This window comes from Euleptes europaea, chromosome 10 (genome assembly GCF_029931775.1).
Source record: "Euleptes europaea isolate rEulEur1 chromosome 10, rEulEur1.hap1, whole genome shotgun sequence".
In the NCBI taxonomy this organism is placed as follows: Eukaryota; Metazoa; Chordata; class Lepidosauria; order Squamata; family Sphaerodactylidae; genus Euleptes; species Euleptes europaea.
The window spans coordinates 1,290,854-1,306,841 of NC_079321.1; the positions used below are offsets into that span (position 1 = coordinate 1,290,854).

At 53.1% G+C, this 15,988-nt stretch overlaps 2 protein-coding genes across 2 annotated transcripts in view; both read right to left on the reverse strand.

The window, feature by feature from the left end:
* Positions 1–12,590, reverse strand: part of JAG1 (jagged canonical Notch ligand 1) — a 56,920-nt gene extending 44,330 nt beyond the window's left edge. The window contains exon 1 of the mRNA XM_056856391.1: positions 12,288–12,590. Within this exon, the coding sequence (XP_056712369.1) occupies positions 12,288–12,551 (264 nt within the window). The 5' untranslated portion in view covers positions 12,552–12,590. The remainder of the gene's footprint in view (positions 1–12,287) is intronic.
* A 268-nt stretch (positions 12,591–12,858) lies between these two features.
* Positions 12,859–13,509, reverse strand: LOC130483884 (proline-rich protein 2-like). Its single transcript, XM_056856792.1, has one exon. The coding sequence runs from the start codon at positions 13,507–13,509 to the stop codon at positions 12,859–12,861; it is 651 nt and encodes a 216-aa protein (XP_056712770.1).
* Between the last annotated feature and the right edge of the window lie 2,479 nt (positions 13,510–15,988).

Genomic DNA, 15,988 nt, shown 5'->3' on the forward strand with positions numbered 1-15,988 from the left:
AAAGCAAGCATATCTGGGCAAGTAGAGGCGTGCGCCCATCTTGGCGCAGAGTGGCTGGATCCCTCTCTCCCCCTCTCCTCTCTCTGGCAACCCGATTTTGTTGCCACCACACCGCCGACAGGCTCCCTTTCCCCAAGTCACAGCTCAAGCGCACAACTTTTAAACCCACAAGGAGAAGTCCTGCAGGGCACAGCAGTACCCTCCTTTCCACGTATCATTCCTCCGCAACCACACAAGCTGGAAACGCAACGCACCATCACACACCCCGCTCAACCCGAGGGCAGTTCTTCCTGTCGAGGCGCTCTTCCACCTTGGATTAATTGCGGCAGCGCTCTGCCCATGTCAACGCGCACTGCCAGGGCATGTTTGAGCAAGCTGGAAGCATACCATGGAAAAAGAAAAAGGCTTCCCCCCCCCCCCGCCGCAAAAAAACAACAACAGCAAAGCCCCAATTATGGTCACGGAGGCTATACCACCAGTCAAGAGGATGTTTTCTTCCCAGCCTTGCATAATCGTTCGAGAAGATATTCGGTTTTAAAGCACGGCAACATTTCCTGCCTGGTTCTTAGCACTGTTTACGAGCACACCCCACCCCAAGGGGAGAAAATGGCATGGGCAGAGCATTTGCTGGCGGGGTTACTGGTACTGCATACCTGCTTTACCACTTTCCAACATGGTACAGGGATTTCGCAGTAGCGAGGTGTGTTCTGTTTAAAACAAAACAAACAAACAAAAAAGAACTGCCACCACTGTCAGCTTAGAAAAATAACTTTTTTAGAAATCAGAAACGTATCTAACATTTTTTGGACGGGTGTCGGAATCCCTTCGCGGTGAGCGACACCAGAATAGGCCAGGCGACCCCTTTTTAATTGCAACCTCCCCAAAATGCAATCCAAAACTCACACATCCGTTGCATTACATCACTTAGCAACACTTTTCTCATGCTCTGTGACCTCTCCTTAAAAAGTGACACCCGATACAAACCCAGGCCACGGCGGTTCTCCGCAGGCAACCACATACAGTCCTTGGGCTTAGACCACTGCGCACCCGCCAAGATGCTAGAGGGTTAAGAGGTGTGCATCAATCCCCACTCGATAGATCAACAATTAAGATATCCGAGGAATGCAAGCTCACAGCAAAGAGGCTTAAATTTTCCCATGCCCATGTCTGACCCCTGGACATCTCTGAATAAATACGCCAGTCAGACACAAGAATTCCACATCCTGAACCTTATGCCATCAGGCGGAGGTACTAGGCAACAAGTCACCGCTGAACCACCAGAGAGTCGCCCCCAATTAATTACCGCAACTCTGACCTTGACCACAAAGCAGGAGACTAGCCAGAGAGACTAATGCGGCCGCCACACATTTGGATATTGCAACACAGCGAACGTTTGCGAGCGCGTGCACCTCGTCCACGTGAGAAAATGCAGCTGCAAACTGCTGCTGCAGAACTGCAACGGTGCCACGTGCAGCAATGTGTGGGGAGGCAGCTTAAGAGGGCGCACAAAAACAAACCCAGAACTTCCTAGCGGGATGTTTGAAGATGGGAAGAGAAGGGGGAAGGTACACATTTGCCACGGTTTAATCTGGACCCAAAACAGAAGTTACCTGACAACGGGGCCTTGCTCACGTTTACCGTGTAGGCCCGAATCACACCCCCAGGACTGTTTCCACACACCGCTAACTTTACGGCCTCACCGTCACCAAGGTGACAAACCTGAGGTGTAGCTCTTCAGGTGGCAGGTGAGGACTCGCATGACTGAACACTTGGCTGCACAAAAAGTACTATGTCGGGGAGAAGGTTAGGTTCCTCATAGGGCCTGGAGACCAAGAAGCCCTACGAGGAAAGGACGAGGGACTTGGGAATGTTCAGTCTGGAGAAGAGGAGGTTGAGGGGGGACAGGATTGCTCTCTTGAAGTATTGGAAGGGCTGTCACTTAAGAGGAGGGCAGGGAGCTGTCCGTTGGCAGCAGAGGACAGGACTTGCAATAATGGGTTTAAATTGCAAGCAGAAAGGTACTGGCTGGATATTAGGGATTTTTTTTTTTTTTTAGTAAGAGTAGTTCAGCAGTGGAATCAGCTACTTAGGGAGGTGTCAGGGATGCTCCAGGCTGACCCTGCATTAAGCAGGGGGCTGGACCAGATGGCCTCTATGGCCCCTTCCGACTCTATGGTTCTTTGATAAAATCCCTCTCCAAACACTCGGCGCTCCAGTGGGAAAGGGATTTCTTTTTTTGTATTGTGGAACAGTCACTTATACTACCCCGCGTCACCTGGTCTAAAGTGGTGTGGTCCAGTCACAGGTTTACCGCCTCGATGAGAACTAGGTTCGAGACGGCTACCACGCCGACCCCTGGTAACAACCAAACAGCACTTGGGGCAATCCTAAGCACGTATACTCAGAGGTCCATTCCAACGAGTGTCACGAGACTTACTCCCTAGCAAGTGTGCTTAAGATTGTATCTCGTTACTTACAGGGAGGGCCGACAATAAAATCTGTCTGTCCCCTTCACTCCATTACAAATTTGCCAGTCGAGGGCTCGCCAGACCGCACAACCACGTTCTCTATCTGGAGCTCTCAGTGATTTGGAGCATTGGAGGGGGGGATTTAGATCAGGACCATGGCCTGGGGAGGAGAGTTTAAGCCCCTACACACACCCCTGGCGCGGTGCTCCCAATCTAAAACGGATCCGGGGAGCCATAACTGCTGGCCCTGAGTGACTGGCCCCCACCCTGGCCCCCACCACCCGTGTCTGGGTTAGATTCTCACTTGGTGCAAATGGTAATTTGAGGAGAAGCTGTGGCTCAGTGGCAGAGCATCTGCTTGGCATGCAGAAGGCCCCAGGTTCAATCCCTGGCATCTCCAGTTAAAGGGACTAGGGAGGCAGGTGATGTGAAAGACCCCTGCCTGAGACCCTGGAGAGCCATGGAGAGAGGCCGTGGCTCAGCGGTAGAGCCTCTGCATGGCATGCAGAAGGTCCCAGGTTCAATCTCCGGCATCTCCAGTTAAAGGGACCAGGCAAGTGGGTGATGGGAAAGACCCCTGCCTGAGACCCTGGAGAGCCGCTGCCGGTAGACAATACTGACTTTGATGGACCAAGGGTCCGATTCAGTATAAGGCAGCTTCATGTGTTCATGTGAGGAGGTTGTCTTTGTCCCCCAGGTGAACAGTTCTGGGGCAGAACTGCCCTTTTCTTTCCCAGGCATCCGTTATGCTCAACCATTGGGCCTTCTCTATCACAACCTCTCTCTCTTGGCAGGACTTCAGGTCCCTTCCTCTCCATCGGCAGCCCACTGTACCCCCCTTCCCCACATACAAAACGTCACGGCAGCAACGAGGGCAATTCTGCACTGCTTCTACCTGCTGAAGTACCAGCATGCAACAGCTCGTGACCTTAAACAGATCCTTTTTTGCAAAACCTTCGTACTTTCTCAGCCAAACTGCGAAATGTCTCTGTCTTCCACAGGGGCTGCAATCCTGTCGCACTTCACGTTTGGTGCTGGATGCAGGTGCTTGCAAGGCCTTGCATGACCCCCTCCAAAAATCTGAAACCAAAGCTCCCTTTCAAGTCATCTTACAAGACAACCCCCCCCCAACACACACACACACACACTCACACTCTCTCTGCGGCCCCGACTGCATTCCATGAGCCTGGGAAAAAAAGCCCCGGCCGCAAATCTGACTCTCACCGGCTGCGGCTCCCATTCCCACGCACCTCACCCTGGGTTTGTTTTCCCCTAGCGAGAGCCATAATGACTTACTGTACTTTGTAGCTCCGATTTTATCTGGAGGTCCCAGGTTCAAGTCTACCCCATAGCGGCTGATGTGGCATGCAGCAGAGCAGGATTTTCCAGCTCGCAACGCCTGGCCTGGAGTTTTATGGTAATTATAGAGCCGTCGAAGCCCTGCCGGATCAGACCAACGGTCCCTCAAGCCGAGCGTCCTGTTCCCCGCAGGGGCCAACCCGGTGCCCTGGAAGTCCCACAGCGGAGCCACCAAGGAGAAGGCCCCTTTCCCCCCCCCCGCCCCACAACTGCCTCCCATTAAGACATTATGGCTAACAGCCAGCGATGAGCCCTCCCTGCCACAAATCTGTCTAATTGCCCTTTTAAAGCAACAGACGCTAGAGGCCATCACGGCACCCCTGTGGCAGGGAGTTCCATGTCTTCACACGAAAGCCTAATGGTCTGTCCTGAATCTACAGCCCATCGTCTTCATTCGCCTGAAAAACACCATCATCTGGAGACGCCCACGCTTCCTACGTATATCATGGTTTTCTAAAGCCCCAGCTGTTACTGAAGAAGAGAGCCGGCATGGTGCAGTGGTTAAGAGCGGTGGTTTGGAGCGGTGGACTCTGATCTGGAGAACCGGGTTTCATTCCCCCACTCCTCCACATGAAGCCTGCTGGGTGACCTTGGGCCAGTCACAGTTCTCTCTGAACTCTCTCAACCTCACCTACCTCACAAGGTGTCTGTTGGGGTGGGGTGTGTGGAGGGAAGGTGACTGCAAGCTGGTTGGAGAGTCCTTAAAAGGTAGAGAAAAATGGGGTATAAAAAACAACTCTTCTTCTTCCTCTTTTCTTGCCACGTCTACCAACATAGCTGGTTTTCGCTCATTCCTTGCCCCAACGACTGCTGGGTTAAAGGATGCCCATCAGTCAAGGCGGGCAGGAACAATACTGGTCAAGCAGCTAGATAAGAACCGCGTCGCTGGAGGATGCAAGAGGGTCTCGTCCTCCTTTGCACGTATAGCCTCACTGCCTTGACTGAACAGTACAACAGCTCTTATTTGAGGGCGCTGGTAGGTATCCCAGACTTTTAAGCCATATACCTTATTTGGAGCAAATGCACGCGATTTATACACGCGTGCTCATGCTGCACATCCCCAGCTGATCTCTCACTTTCTCTCGGGTGGGGGCCACGGGCACAGTGGGTCATGACCTCCAGTCCCCCCTTCACTCACTCTCATGGTGCCCAAGGTGAGTATTTTTATCCTGCTTTTCTCTCCAATGGGGACCAAACACACCTTGCAACATTCGTCTCACTCCCTCCGTTTTCCACTCATCACAAACGCTCTTGTGAGGTAGGGCTCGGCCAGCCCCTCTCCCTCAGCCCACAGTCAGCCAGGGCACTTCCATGGCAGAGAGGGGATCCCACCCTGGATCTCCCAGGTCCTGGTTCCACATTCTAACCACTACACCACGCGGGTTTTCAGGTACAGAGAGGGGAGAGGTGTGTATGGCAACGGAAGGGTAGGGGCTAAAATTAACCTGCCTGCCAAACAAGGCTAGTTTGGTGAAGCAAAGCATGCCAGTGCATGGCTACCGACTGCAATTTTATCTCACTTTTCTCCCAGACGAGTACATGGGCTTCCCTCCCTCATTTTATCCTCACAACAACCCTGTGAGTTAGATTACGCTGAGAGCATGCAACTGGCCCGAGATCCATGCCAGAGCGGGGATTTGAACTCTAGCCTCTTTGATCTAGACTAATGCACCTGTGAGAACTCTCTCTCTCTCTCTCTCTCTCTAGTGCCTCCTTGAGGGAAGGAGCCCAACCCCCACCGGTCCAGGCCACCAAACATTTAATGGACAAGGGCAATACTATGCACCCATTTGGACTGGCCATGAATCTCCAGAAAATAAATGCAAACAACATAGGCTATTCAGGGACACAAGAGCCTTTTTACCAATGAGCAGGGAGCCAGGAAGCCAAAACCTGTTACAATACGTTGCCACATGGCCTTCTGGAGAGCAATGGAAAAACGGGCGCCTTTTGTTCTCCTCCTCTGGCGCATGAGGGGCAGCCGAGAAGCGGCCGAGCAGATCTGGCTGCAGGGCAACTCTGGCCGGTCCAAATTATTTGCAACCAACAGCCTCAAACCACAGTGGCACAAGCTCTAGAAGGTTTGCCATGTTGCCTGGAGCGGGCCTTGCGGAAGACGACAAAGCGGCAGCGTTGGCTGAATGGGCGGCCCTTGGCCAGCCTCTGGGGTACTTCAGCTCTTTAAATTAAAAACAAAAAACCGAGCACACGATTCCAAACTCTGTGCCCCCCAATTCTTCCTGGTTACGTTCACACCCCACCAACATAAGAACACAAGAAAAGCCCCGTTGGGTCAGACCCAGGCCCATCAAGTCCAGCAGTCTGTTCACACAGCAGCCAACCAGGTGCCTCTGGGAATCCCCTAAACAAAACAACTGCAGCAGCACCGTCCTGCCTGCGTCCCACAGCACCTCATATAACAGGCATGCTCCTCTGATACTGAAGAGAATAGGTATGCATCATGACTAGTATCCATTTTGACTAGCAGCCATGAATACCCCTCTCCTCCATGAACATGTCCACTCCCCTCTTAAAGCCTTCCAAGTATGCAGCCATCACCCAATCCTGGGGCAGGGAGTTCCACAATTGAATTATGTGTTGGGTGAAGAAATACTTCCTTTTATCAGTTTTGAATCTCTCCCCCTCCAGCTTCAACAGATGACCCCGTATTCTAGCGTTATGAGAGAGGGAGAAAAGCTTCTCCCTGTCCACTCTCTCCAAACCATGCAAACTTTTATAGACCTCTATCATGTCTCCCCTCATCCGCCTTCTTTCCAAGCTAAACGGCCCCTAAGCTTTTTAACTGCTCCTCATAGGGCAGTTGCTCCAGTCCCCTGATCACTTTGGTTGCTCTTTTCTGCACCTTCTCAAGCTCTGCAATATCCTTTTTGTGGTGTGGTGACCAGAACAAGAGGTACGAGCGCACCTGCACCACTACTTGGGAGGCGTGTAGGAACGAGGATCACAGCGAGACCTCTGAGGTCACAACGGCCACGCGGAGAGAAACTCTCTGAAGGAAAGCACCTCCCTGGCTCTGGGCCACACAGCTGGCCGTTCCTTCAAGCCAAGACAGGGCGATGCGCTCTGTCCTTTCCCTGTGGCAGAAAGGCGTCGGCATCTTCCCCGAGCAACAGGCAAACTCGCAAGTGAACACCGAGCCCCGCACCGCATCCCTCCACACAAACACACTAGCAGAGAGGGGAGGCCCCTTACCCGCGCCGCACCGCCTCTGACCCGCCCAGCTGACCACTGCTGCTGGCAGGGCCATTGTGAAGCATCACTGAAGCGGCCATTGTGCGCAGCCGGGGCCTGGTTTGTCCGGGAGCCAACTATGCTGAGTCCACGGCTGTTTCCTGTAGCTGGCCCTGCATGCGCATTATTCTTGGATAGGGCCTCATTATGTCGGGTAATCCTCCCTGCCGTCAGTATGGGCACACTATTGTTACGGGGTAACGTTTGCCACCGCCGCCTCCGTCTGGGTGGCCGCAATGCCAGCCAGCCAAGCACAAAAAGGGGGGGGGGAGACAAGGAACCAGGGTTGCATCTAGCAAGCCTGGAAAAGAGGGCTCTCATTCCATACTCATTTACTTTTGAGAGAAACTGGGCCAAGCTGGCGAGGTGGGTTTTCCGGGGGAATTTGAACGGGGGGCGGGGGGAAGTAAATAAATAGACTATTTAAATAAGGTTAGCAGAAGGAGGCAACTGTGCCATGTACAAGCCTGGACCACAAGCGAGCACTGGGGTTTGGCCATGCTTCATATCCCACGTTTAGCCCCCCAAACAAGACAGCAACCCTGACAACTACAGAGAAACTACGCTCAGGTGATATGGGGCAGATGGGAAAACATACTTCGGAACATTTCCCACCCCATACCACTGACCCCCGCCCAACTGACCCCTTTAAGCACACGTCCATGTACAAAGCACTGCATTTGATTTCAGGGCACCTCACCCTAAATAGCACGCCCCACCCCCCATATCATGTCCACCTAGTCTATCCCCAATTATAACTACGCGACCAAAACAAAGCAGAGAGCCCTTCTAGCAAAACTGGCAATCTATGCTTTTCAGTCACACAAGAGCACTTTTTTGGTTGTTACTTCAGAGTAGGACCATTAAATCCCCAAGTCAACTTGAGAACAAAAGCCTGAGACGGACGGCTTTCCAGAGTGATCCCACAGCGCGTTCACTCAGAAGTCCGTCACGCTGAAATTTTCTCCAAGGAGCCATTGGACGGCAAGTGTTGGATGGACTCCAACTTCCTAGCCCAGCCTTACGTAGAGTTAAGGGGGACTCAGCCCTTCGATTCCCATGAATTTCAGATGTGCTTAACTCTGTGCAGAATCAATCTATAACAAGAATTTGTGGGGGGAGGAAGGAAAAGCCGTACCCATTGAAAGACCTGCTGCGTATTCCAACAAGCTAATGGATAATGAGGGTAGAAATATTATCACGGCCAGATTAAAACAGATGCTCTCGACTCGGGATTACAAGGCTCTCCCCATGAACTGAAATTTAGCACCAGGAGAGTTGGTTACGTGTCAACACTTAACATAAACAATTATCTGCTCCACCGTAGACTCTGTCTCATTAAAAATACCATTAGTATTTTCACATTCCACACAATTCTTTCCCATGATGCCTCTTTCTTTTTCTTTCTTTTTCTTTCTTTTTCTTTCTTTTTTTCTTTCTTTCTTTCTTTCTTTCTTTCTTTCTTTCTTTCTTTCTTTCTTTCTTTCTTTCTTTCTTTCTTTCTTTCTTTCTTTCTTTCTTTCTTTCTTTCTTTCTTTCTTTCTGGATGCAGATTTCCCAACGCCGTTAATTCCAAACAGGCGCCCACAAATTTCCCTTTCCCAAGTTGCTTTAAGCTGAATGACCAGTCTTGGGAATTCTGAATGGAGGAGAGCAGCGGACAGGCTCAAATGATAATCTGATGGGGGGGTCTCTCCCCCTCAGGTCAGAGACCTTTTGATAGATCAGACAAAAGGCTTTTGGAAAGGCCCATCTCCAAAGAAACGTCTAGCATAACTCAGCAAGATTTGGGGTTTCCTCAACAGCAGACCATGAGGGAAAAGCCTGATCAGCGACCCTCTTCTGCAAATCTTCCCAAACTGAAATAGGGTTAGTTAAAAGAGAGGTATATTCTCCTGCTTTCCCAGGCTAAGTAAACCCTCAACATGATTTTTTTGCAGTTTGCAGAACAGTGGAGGTATTTCAGCACCTCCTCAGATGCTCAGCAATTCATTTTTTAATCTTTTTATTTACAAACTTTGCATCCCACCTTTCTGCCCTTAGTAGGCAAGGCAAAAAAAGAAGTCACTGCATCTCAAGCCAAATATTGGAGGTGAGGGGCAAAAATCACTTTCACAGCTTACCAGTGTGCCCGGAAAGCATCGTGCGCATAAGAAAAGCATCCAATGCTCACCACCAATTAGGAATTATAGGAAGGCGGACTTAAGACGGCTGAGGCAAGTCACACGCATGCACACACACACACAGGAAAGCAGCTAAAGGAATCAAAACAGATCCAAGATCAGTCCCTTCGCTTAGCAGCAGGGAACAGGGGCATGCCACCGGTATATAGGAACAGACCCCAACGCAGTGGATTCCTTTAGTTAAAGAGGAAGCCTCTGTACGGGGCTGCACGTTGCAGAAAAGAATGCACAAAGGCTCACACGCTGGCCACGCTTTTCCAATATGCAAATGCATTTGTGTTTCCCCTGTATTATTATCATCATCATTATTCCGGCCGTTGGGGCAGGTGCAGACTTCGGGATGGCTCCTTTCTTCCCGTTCACGCTGGTTCGCTGCCCTGTTTCCTAGCAACAGATTCAAAGCTCCTATCTCTTCAAGGAAATTTACAACCTCCATCTCCATCACGGGCATTACTCACCGGGGCTCACATCAAAACCCAGGCCCGGCAAAGTTATTAAAGCAAAACTTCAATCCGAGTCTACTTTCTTTACAAAGAAAAAAAAGTTAATCCATTTGGAATCGCCGCAGAAAGTTTAGGACATGGGAGGCAGAGGCAGCAGCTCTTACAGCGAGGGGAGTGTTTACACATCCCTGCTAAAAATTATGGTTGGCAGAGCGCACGTGGAAGCACTCGGAGGGAAAGAGAAAAGGCTCAGGCCCGTTCTAAAAGCCAGCTGGGTGGGGGATTTGGAAGCAGTACAAGTAACTTTGACCACGCTGGTTTGCTGCCAAGCAAGAACGGAGGATAGCAAGGGATGGGCATCCTCCACCAAAAGGAAGGCGAAGCTATTTGGAAGATGTGTCTGGTAGGAGATTTAATTCTAGGGCAGTAGCAGCCAAACAGCGGAAGCAACTGCTCCTTTGGAGAGAAAGAGAAGATGCCGAATGGCTGTAGAAGAGGCACTTTTCTGGCTCTCCAGTCCCGGGACACTCACAGTCTCGGCACGCTGTGGAGGGAGGGGCTGTGGCTCAGTGGTAGAGCATCTGCTTGGCATGCAGAAGGTCCCGGGTTCAATCTGGGACCTTCTGCATGCCAAGCAGATGCTCTACCACTGAGCCATAGCCTTTCCCAGAAGGGCCTTCCCACAAAAAAGGCAAAGAGAAGCTCAGCAAACAGGCTCATACAGCCTAATCCTTCCGCAGGTTTACTTCCAAGGAAGCCCCCTCTACCATGCAGCTTTCTCCTAAGCACAGGTACACCAAATTTGCAACCCTGTTCCAAGTTACTGAGGGATAAAAGAGCTCAATTGCTTTTTGCTGTTCACAAAAGCACACGACATTGGTAGGAGCCACTGCAAGAGAAATCACTCACATTTAACACACATGAGGAGCACAGAGGCCTCAATGTGCCCCCAGGTGAGCCTGCCCCACACACAAATAATCAAAAGCCCTAACAGGAAGGTGACAGCCCCCCCCAGCAGCACTTCAAATGCTGCCCCCCCCCTTTTCTTTAAAGGAAACTTTTTGAAAATCCCTTTGATGGCATATTTGATAACAGTTTCTATCTGGTTTCAAGCAAAACCTGATCATGAGGCTCACGGCTCCAAACAGGGAGCACAATTGTGAACTCTGCGATTATACTTCGCAATGCTGCCTCTTTAAATATGTGCCCTCGGTTTCACCCGTAAAAAAAAAAAAAGACAGAAAGGAAGGGAGGGAAATAAACCCAAAGGATTACAAGCCGATATTTGCTACACGGGCAGACAGGAGGCGGCAGCAGAGCACATGGACGGGCTGGGAACCATGAGAAAGCCATGGGTGGGGCGGGGAGGGATTCCAAGACCCCTCCCACCAACTCCTCTGCGGTCTCTCGCCAGGAAAAAAGAGCCAACAAGAAAATGAAATCTTGTGGTCCTGAGCTAATGTGCACACAACAGCATCTTTCCCAACAAACAAATGGTGTGTGAGCACGTGGTGGTGGGGAGAATGGGAGGACGCCTCTCCTTCTCGGCAAGGGCTGCGAAATCTCACCCCCCATTCTCCAAAGCTAACCGAGGGTCCCTTCCAGCCACCAGAACCAGCACCTCTGGGGAGTAACCGGAGGCAGCAGCACCCAGCTGGTGGGATCCAAATGCCTGGGTGCAGCAGCCTCAGGTACGATCGCCACAGGCAGCCGGGCACATGCTGCACCCAGGCATTTGCGCATGCAGGATCTCCAAGAAAGTCAGCAGCACTATTCCACATAAAGTGTTCTCTGCACTTGTGCATGCAAGATCTGTCTGAAGATCATCTTGGAGCAGACCTCCCCGCCTTCCCCACCACCACCTTATACTCAACACTGTCAAAAATGCAAACTTTCAGGTCTATCCATTGCTAGCCCGGCTGGTGTGCAGGGGCCACAATCCGGGGGGCCTCACCTCTTCCCAGCACACAGCAGTAGATGTGGCTGTGTTAACAGTCCACATCTGGTGGAATATTAACAGTGGGGGGAGAGAGATAGTTCAGCATCTGATCTCTTTATTTAAGCTTCCAGCGCCTGAGAAGCGCCTTGAGGAGCTTTCTGCAGGCAGCCACTGGCTCCCCTCGGGGGCACAGAGGTGCCCAAAGCATTCCCTTTTCTGGTGAGCAACAGCTCACCCAGGGAATCTCAGCCACGCTGCCCCTCCCCTTCCCCGGGCCTGGGAACTAATTGGGAAGGGGGGAAAATAAAATAAACAGCATGAACTTGTGCCCTTTTAATTCTCAAGGGGCTTACCTACGCCTTCCAAGAGCAACACACACAAACACCCCGAACCATTTCAGCTGCGATTCCCGAACAAACCAACTGACCACCTTTTCACTCGCAGGACTTTTTCTCACCTGCAAAAGCAGCTCCCGCAAAGTCACCCGAGGCTGGGGGATGGCGCCAGCCCGCCCTCCAACCTGGGAAGCTGACACGAAAGCAAGCCCAGCACTCCGCCACGGCTCCCCTGCGCGGACCCCCGAAGCAAACCCCCCCCCCCACTCACTCCCTGGCCCACCGGCGGCACCTGGCTCGGGACTCACCGGCCAGGCAAAGCTGAAGGGCAGGACGATCCGGCTGCGGTCCTTATTCCGGGTGTGTTTCAAGCTGAAGGTATTCCCCCCGACGACGGGGGTCGATCCGGCGCCAAAGCTGCAGGGGCCCCCGGCCGAGACGCGGGACTGGTACTCCTTCAGGCACACCTTGAAGTACGTGTCGCACTCGTCGCGGCTGCAGCGCCGGTCGGCCGGGCTGCGCGCCCCGTCGCAGCAGTGGCCGCTCTGCAGCTCCCCGTGCACGTTCTGCATGGACACGAGCTCGAACTCGAACTGGCCCGAGGCGAGGGTCACCTGCGGGGAGGCGGCGCCCCCCACCCCCCAAAAAGGAAAGGAGCACAGCGTCAGCACGCGAGCCAGCAGCAGCCACAAGGGAGCCGGCCCGAGGAGCCAGCGGCAGCACTGCACCTGGGAACGCGAGCGTGCCTCCCATCCCCAAATCCTGCAAGCCGTCCCCCCCCCCCCAGAGCCCCCAGCCAGAAACGTTTCTTTCCCAAAAGCCAACCGTGGTGCTGGTGGTGCTGGTGGTGGGGAGGGGGAGTTGGCGGCCTCCCAGCGGTTAGGGGGCAAGTCTTGGGTGGGGCAGCCCGCCTGGGAAAGGGCGCTGCGGAGGGGAGGGGGCGCGCGGCAGCATCCCGGACGCCGGCCCCGCAAAGCCCGGGGTGGGTGGGTGGGTGGGTGGGTGGTCGGAGGGCGACGTACCTGGCTCCTGAGCCCGAGCAGCGCCAGCAGGAGGGCGAGGGCGAGCTCCGGCGGCGGCGGGCGGCGTGGCGGGGGCATGCCTCCGGACCCCCCGGCGCCAGGGGCTCGCTCCGCTCCGCTCCCACGCGCTCCGCGGACCCGGCGGCTGCTGCTGCTGTCCGGCCGGCTGTTGCGCCGCGAGTGGATGGCGGAGCCGCCCGGGAGGACGCCTTTTATGCGCCTCCGCCGACCCCCCCCCCTTCTTCCTTTGCTCTCCGGCTCCTTGGCTGCTCCGCCGCCCCCTCCCCCCGACCCCCCCCCGGAGACCCAGGCGACCCCCGCCGCAGGGCAAAGCAGGCGAGCCGCGCACAAAGCCCCGCACGGCAGCAGCAGCAGGGATGCGACGGGACGGACGGACGGACGGCCGCGCCACCTCGCCCGCACCGCACCGCACGGCTGCACCGACTGCCGCCGCCGCCGGCCAGCCCAGCGCCACGGGGGGAGGAGCGGCGCATGCGTTGCCATTCATATGCATGAGGGGGAGGGCAGCGGCGCAGGTGGGCCGGGGGGGGGCGGAGAGGCAGCCTGCTTGCCCCCCCCCCACCCATCCACCCACCCACCCATCCATCCACCCATCCATCCATCCACCAACAAGCGCGCTGTGGCTGGCCCGGCGCGCCTCCTGCTTTGTGCCGGAGGGCGGGGAGCAAGAGCACCCCCCCCCAAAAAAGAGCATTTGCTTTGGGACCAGACCGGACACAAAAGGGGGGTGGGGGGGTGAGTGGGGGACGCCGTTCCGAAATGCGGCTCAGACCCGCGGGACTCCTGCGCTGTCATTCTTTCGCTTCTTATTTTATTTAATACCCCGCCCTCCCCGGCCAAGAGCGGCTCGCGAATATTTCTTTCTTCGGTTCTTGTAGGTTATCCGGGCTGTGCAACCGTGGTCTTGGATAACCTGCAAGAACCAATGAACTCTGACCGTGAAAGCCTTCGACAATATTTCTTTTTTCTTTTTTTTAAATAAATAATTCTTTAAATTAGTTGTTTAGGGTACAGAATTAAAAAGGGAACGGGGGAGGGAAAGCAGGGAATGAAAGGTTTAAGTTTCTGAGTCCCCGTCTGATCAATACAATCGATCTCTCTCTCTCTCAACAATTTGTCATACAATGCGCCCCATCGTTCCTCTAACGTTGAAATGTAACATTAAAATATATAATATTCCATCTAGCACATTACACATTCTGGGACAAATATTAGTTCTAACTATATCAAGTTTGAAATTTTCTTCCACTAAAATTTATTTTTTAAATATGTCTGATATATCTAATACTATTTCGTGTTCTAATTAAGTACAATTGACTATATTCAGTCGTTATACATATTTAACATAGAAAGGTGGCCCTAATAGCAAGAATTTGGGATTCAATTCAAACTGCACTTGCAAAACATCTCAAGTAGTCTTATGGATGGTCCTCCAGAACGGCTGACTCTTTTTACACGTCCACCATTGGTGGAGGCTCACAAATATTTCGACATGTTGAAATGAATTAAAACATTTGAAACCGCAATTAAAACGGTCCAACAAAAGGGCTGCTGGCCCGGGTCTCTCCTCCCCTCCCAATGGGGGGGGGATTTGCGACCCCTTCTGTGGTTCCTTCTGTGCAAAGCTGGGTGTTGCACCCCACACAGTGGTCTGCGATGGGGCTCGTTCCCCTCCCACCGGTAAATCCAGCTGCAGGGGGCTGCTGGAGCAGCAGGTGCTGAATCAGGAGGGGGGGATGTTTCCACCCTGCAGGTGGGGCCTGGAGATCTGGAATTACAGCTGATCTCCAGACTGCAGAGGTCAGTCCCCCTGGAGAAATTGGATGCTTTGGGCTCTGTGGCATTGTCGCTCCCCAGGTCCCCCCTCCAAATCTCCAGGAATTTCACAAGCCAGAGTTGGCAACCCTACATATCACGTGTTTCTAAGGGGATTGACTCCGTTTAGACCTGTGGGTGGCTGGGTCTTGCAATGTTGTGCCACAGTAGATGGAACCAGACTGGCTCGTCCACACAGGGGGAGCGCTGGTTGCGAGGGGCTGCCTTTGTCACCCAACAGCAGCGCTGCATCTAGTGACATGTGGATGTGGTGGATCTGTGTAGGTTTCGGATGGGGCAGCCCTGGGCGGGATGACTCCACTCTCAGCCCTGTGGAAATCAGCGGCCAAATCTGCCTAGGAGGGCCCTGTAAATATTGTGAAAAGCGGCCCTGAGTAGTAAAGCATGTGTGCGCACACCCCAGGGGAACGGTGTGCTATGTGCGTGAATCAAAAGCACAGTTTCTTTTAAAGCTACCCTGGCATTTGCCCCTCAGATGGGCATCCGAGAGAGAATGTTGTGAACTTTCCCCAAAGAAGTTGGCTTCCTCCCAAAACCACAAGGGGGGAAAAACCCCTTTCCCTGCAAGTCCCAGGGGTGTTGCTTTGCATAAAAATGTCACAGGCCTCCTGTATCTCTTTGATTCCATGGCCTTTGGGCCTCAGAATTTGGTGGGGGGTTTTCTTCCTGTCCCCATCTGCGGTACATATAGAGGCTGCCATCTGTGGGCAGCATTTCATACATCCACAAAGGGGATTATGCCCCCCCCCAATAAATCTGTGTCAGGTGTCACAAGGTCCTTTGGTGTCCTTTATGTGAAGAAATGCAGACCTTCCTCATGGGGTTGGGGGGATAGAGAAGAAGAAGAGTTGGTTTTTTATATGCCGACTTTCTCTACCATTTAAGGCAGAATCAAACCGGTTTACAATCACCTTCCCTTCCCCTCCCCACAACAGACACCCTGTTGGGTAGATGGAGCTGAGAGAGCTGTGACTAGCCCAAGGTCACCCAGCTGGCTTCATGTGGAGGAGTGGGGGAACCAATCCAGTTCACCAGATTGGCCTCCGCCACTCATGTGGAGGAGTGGGGAATCAAACCCGGTTCTCCAGATCAGACTCCACCACTCCAAACCACCGCTCTTAACCCCTACA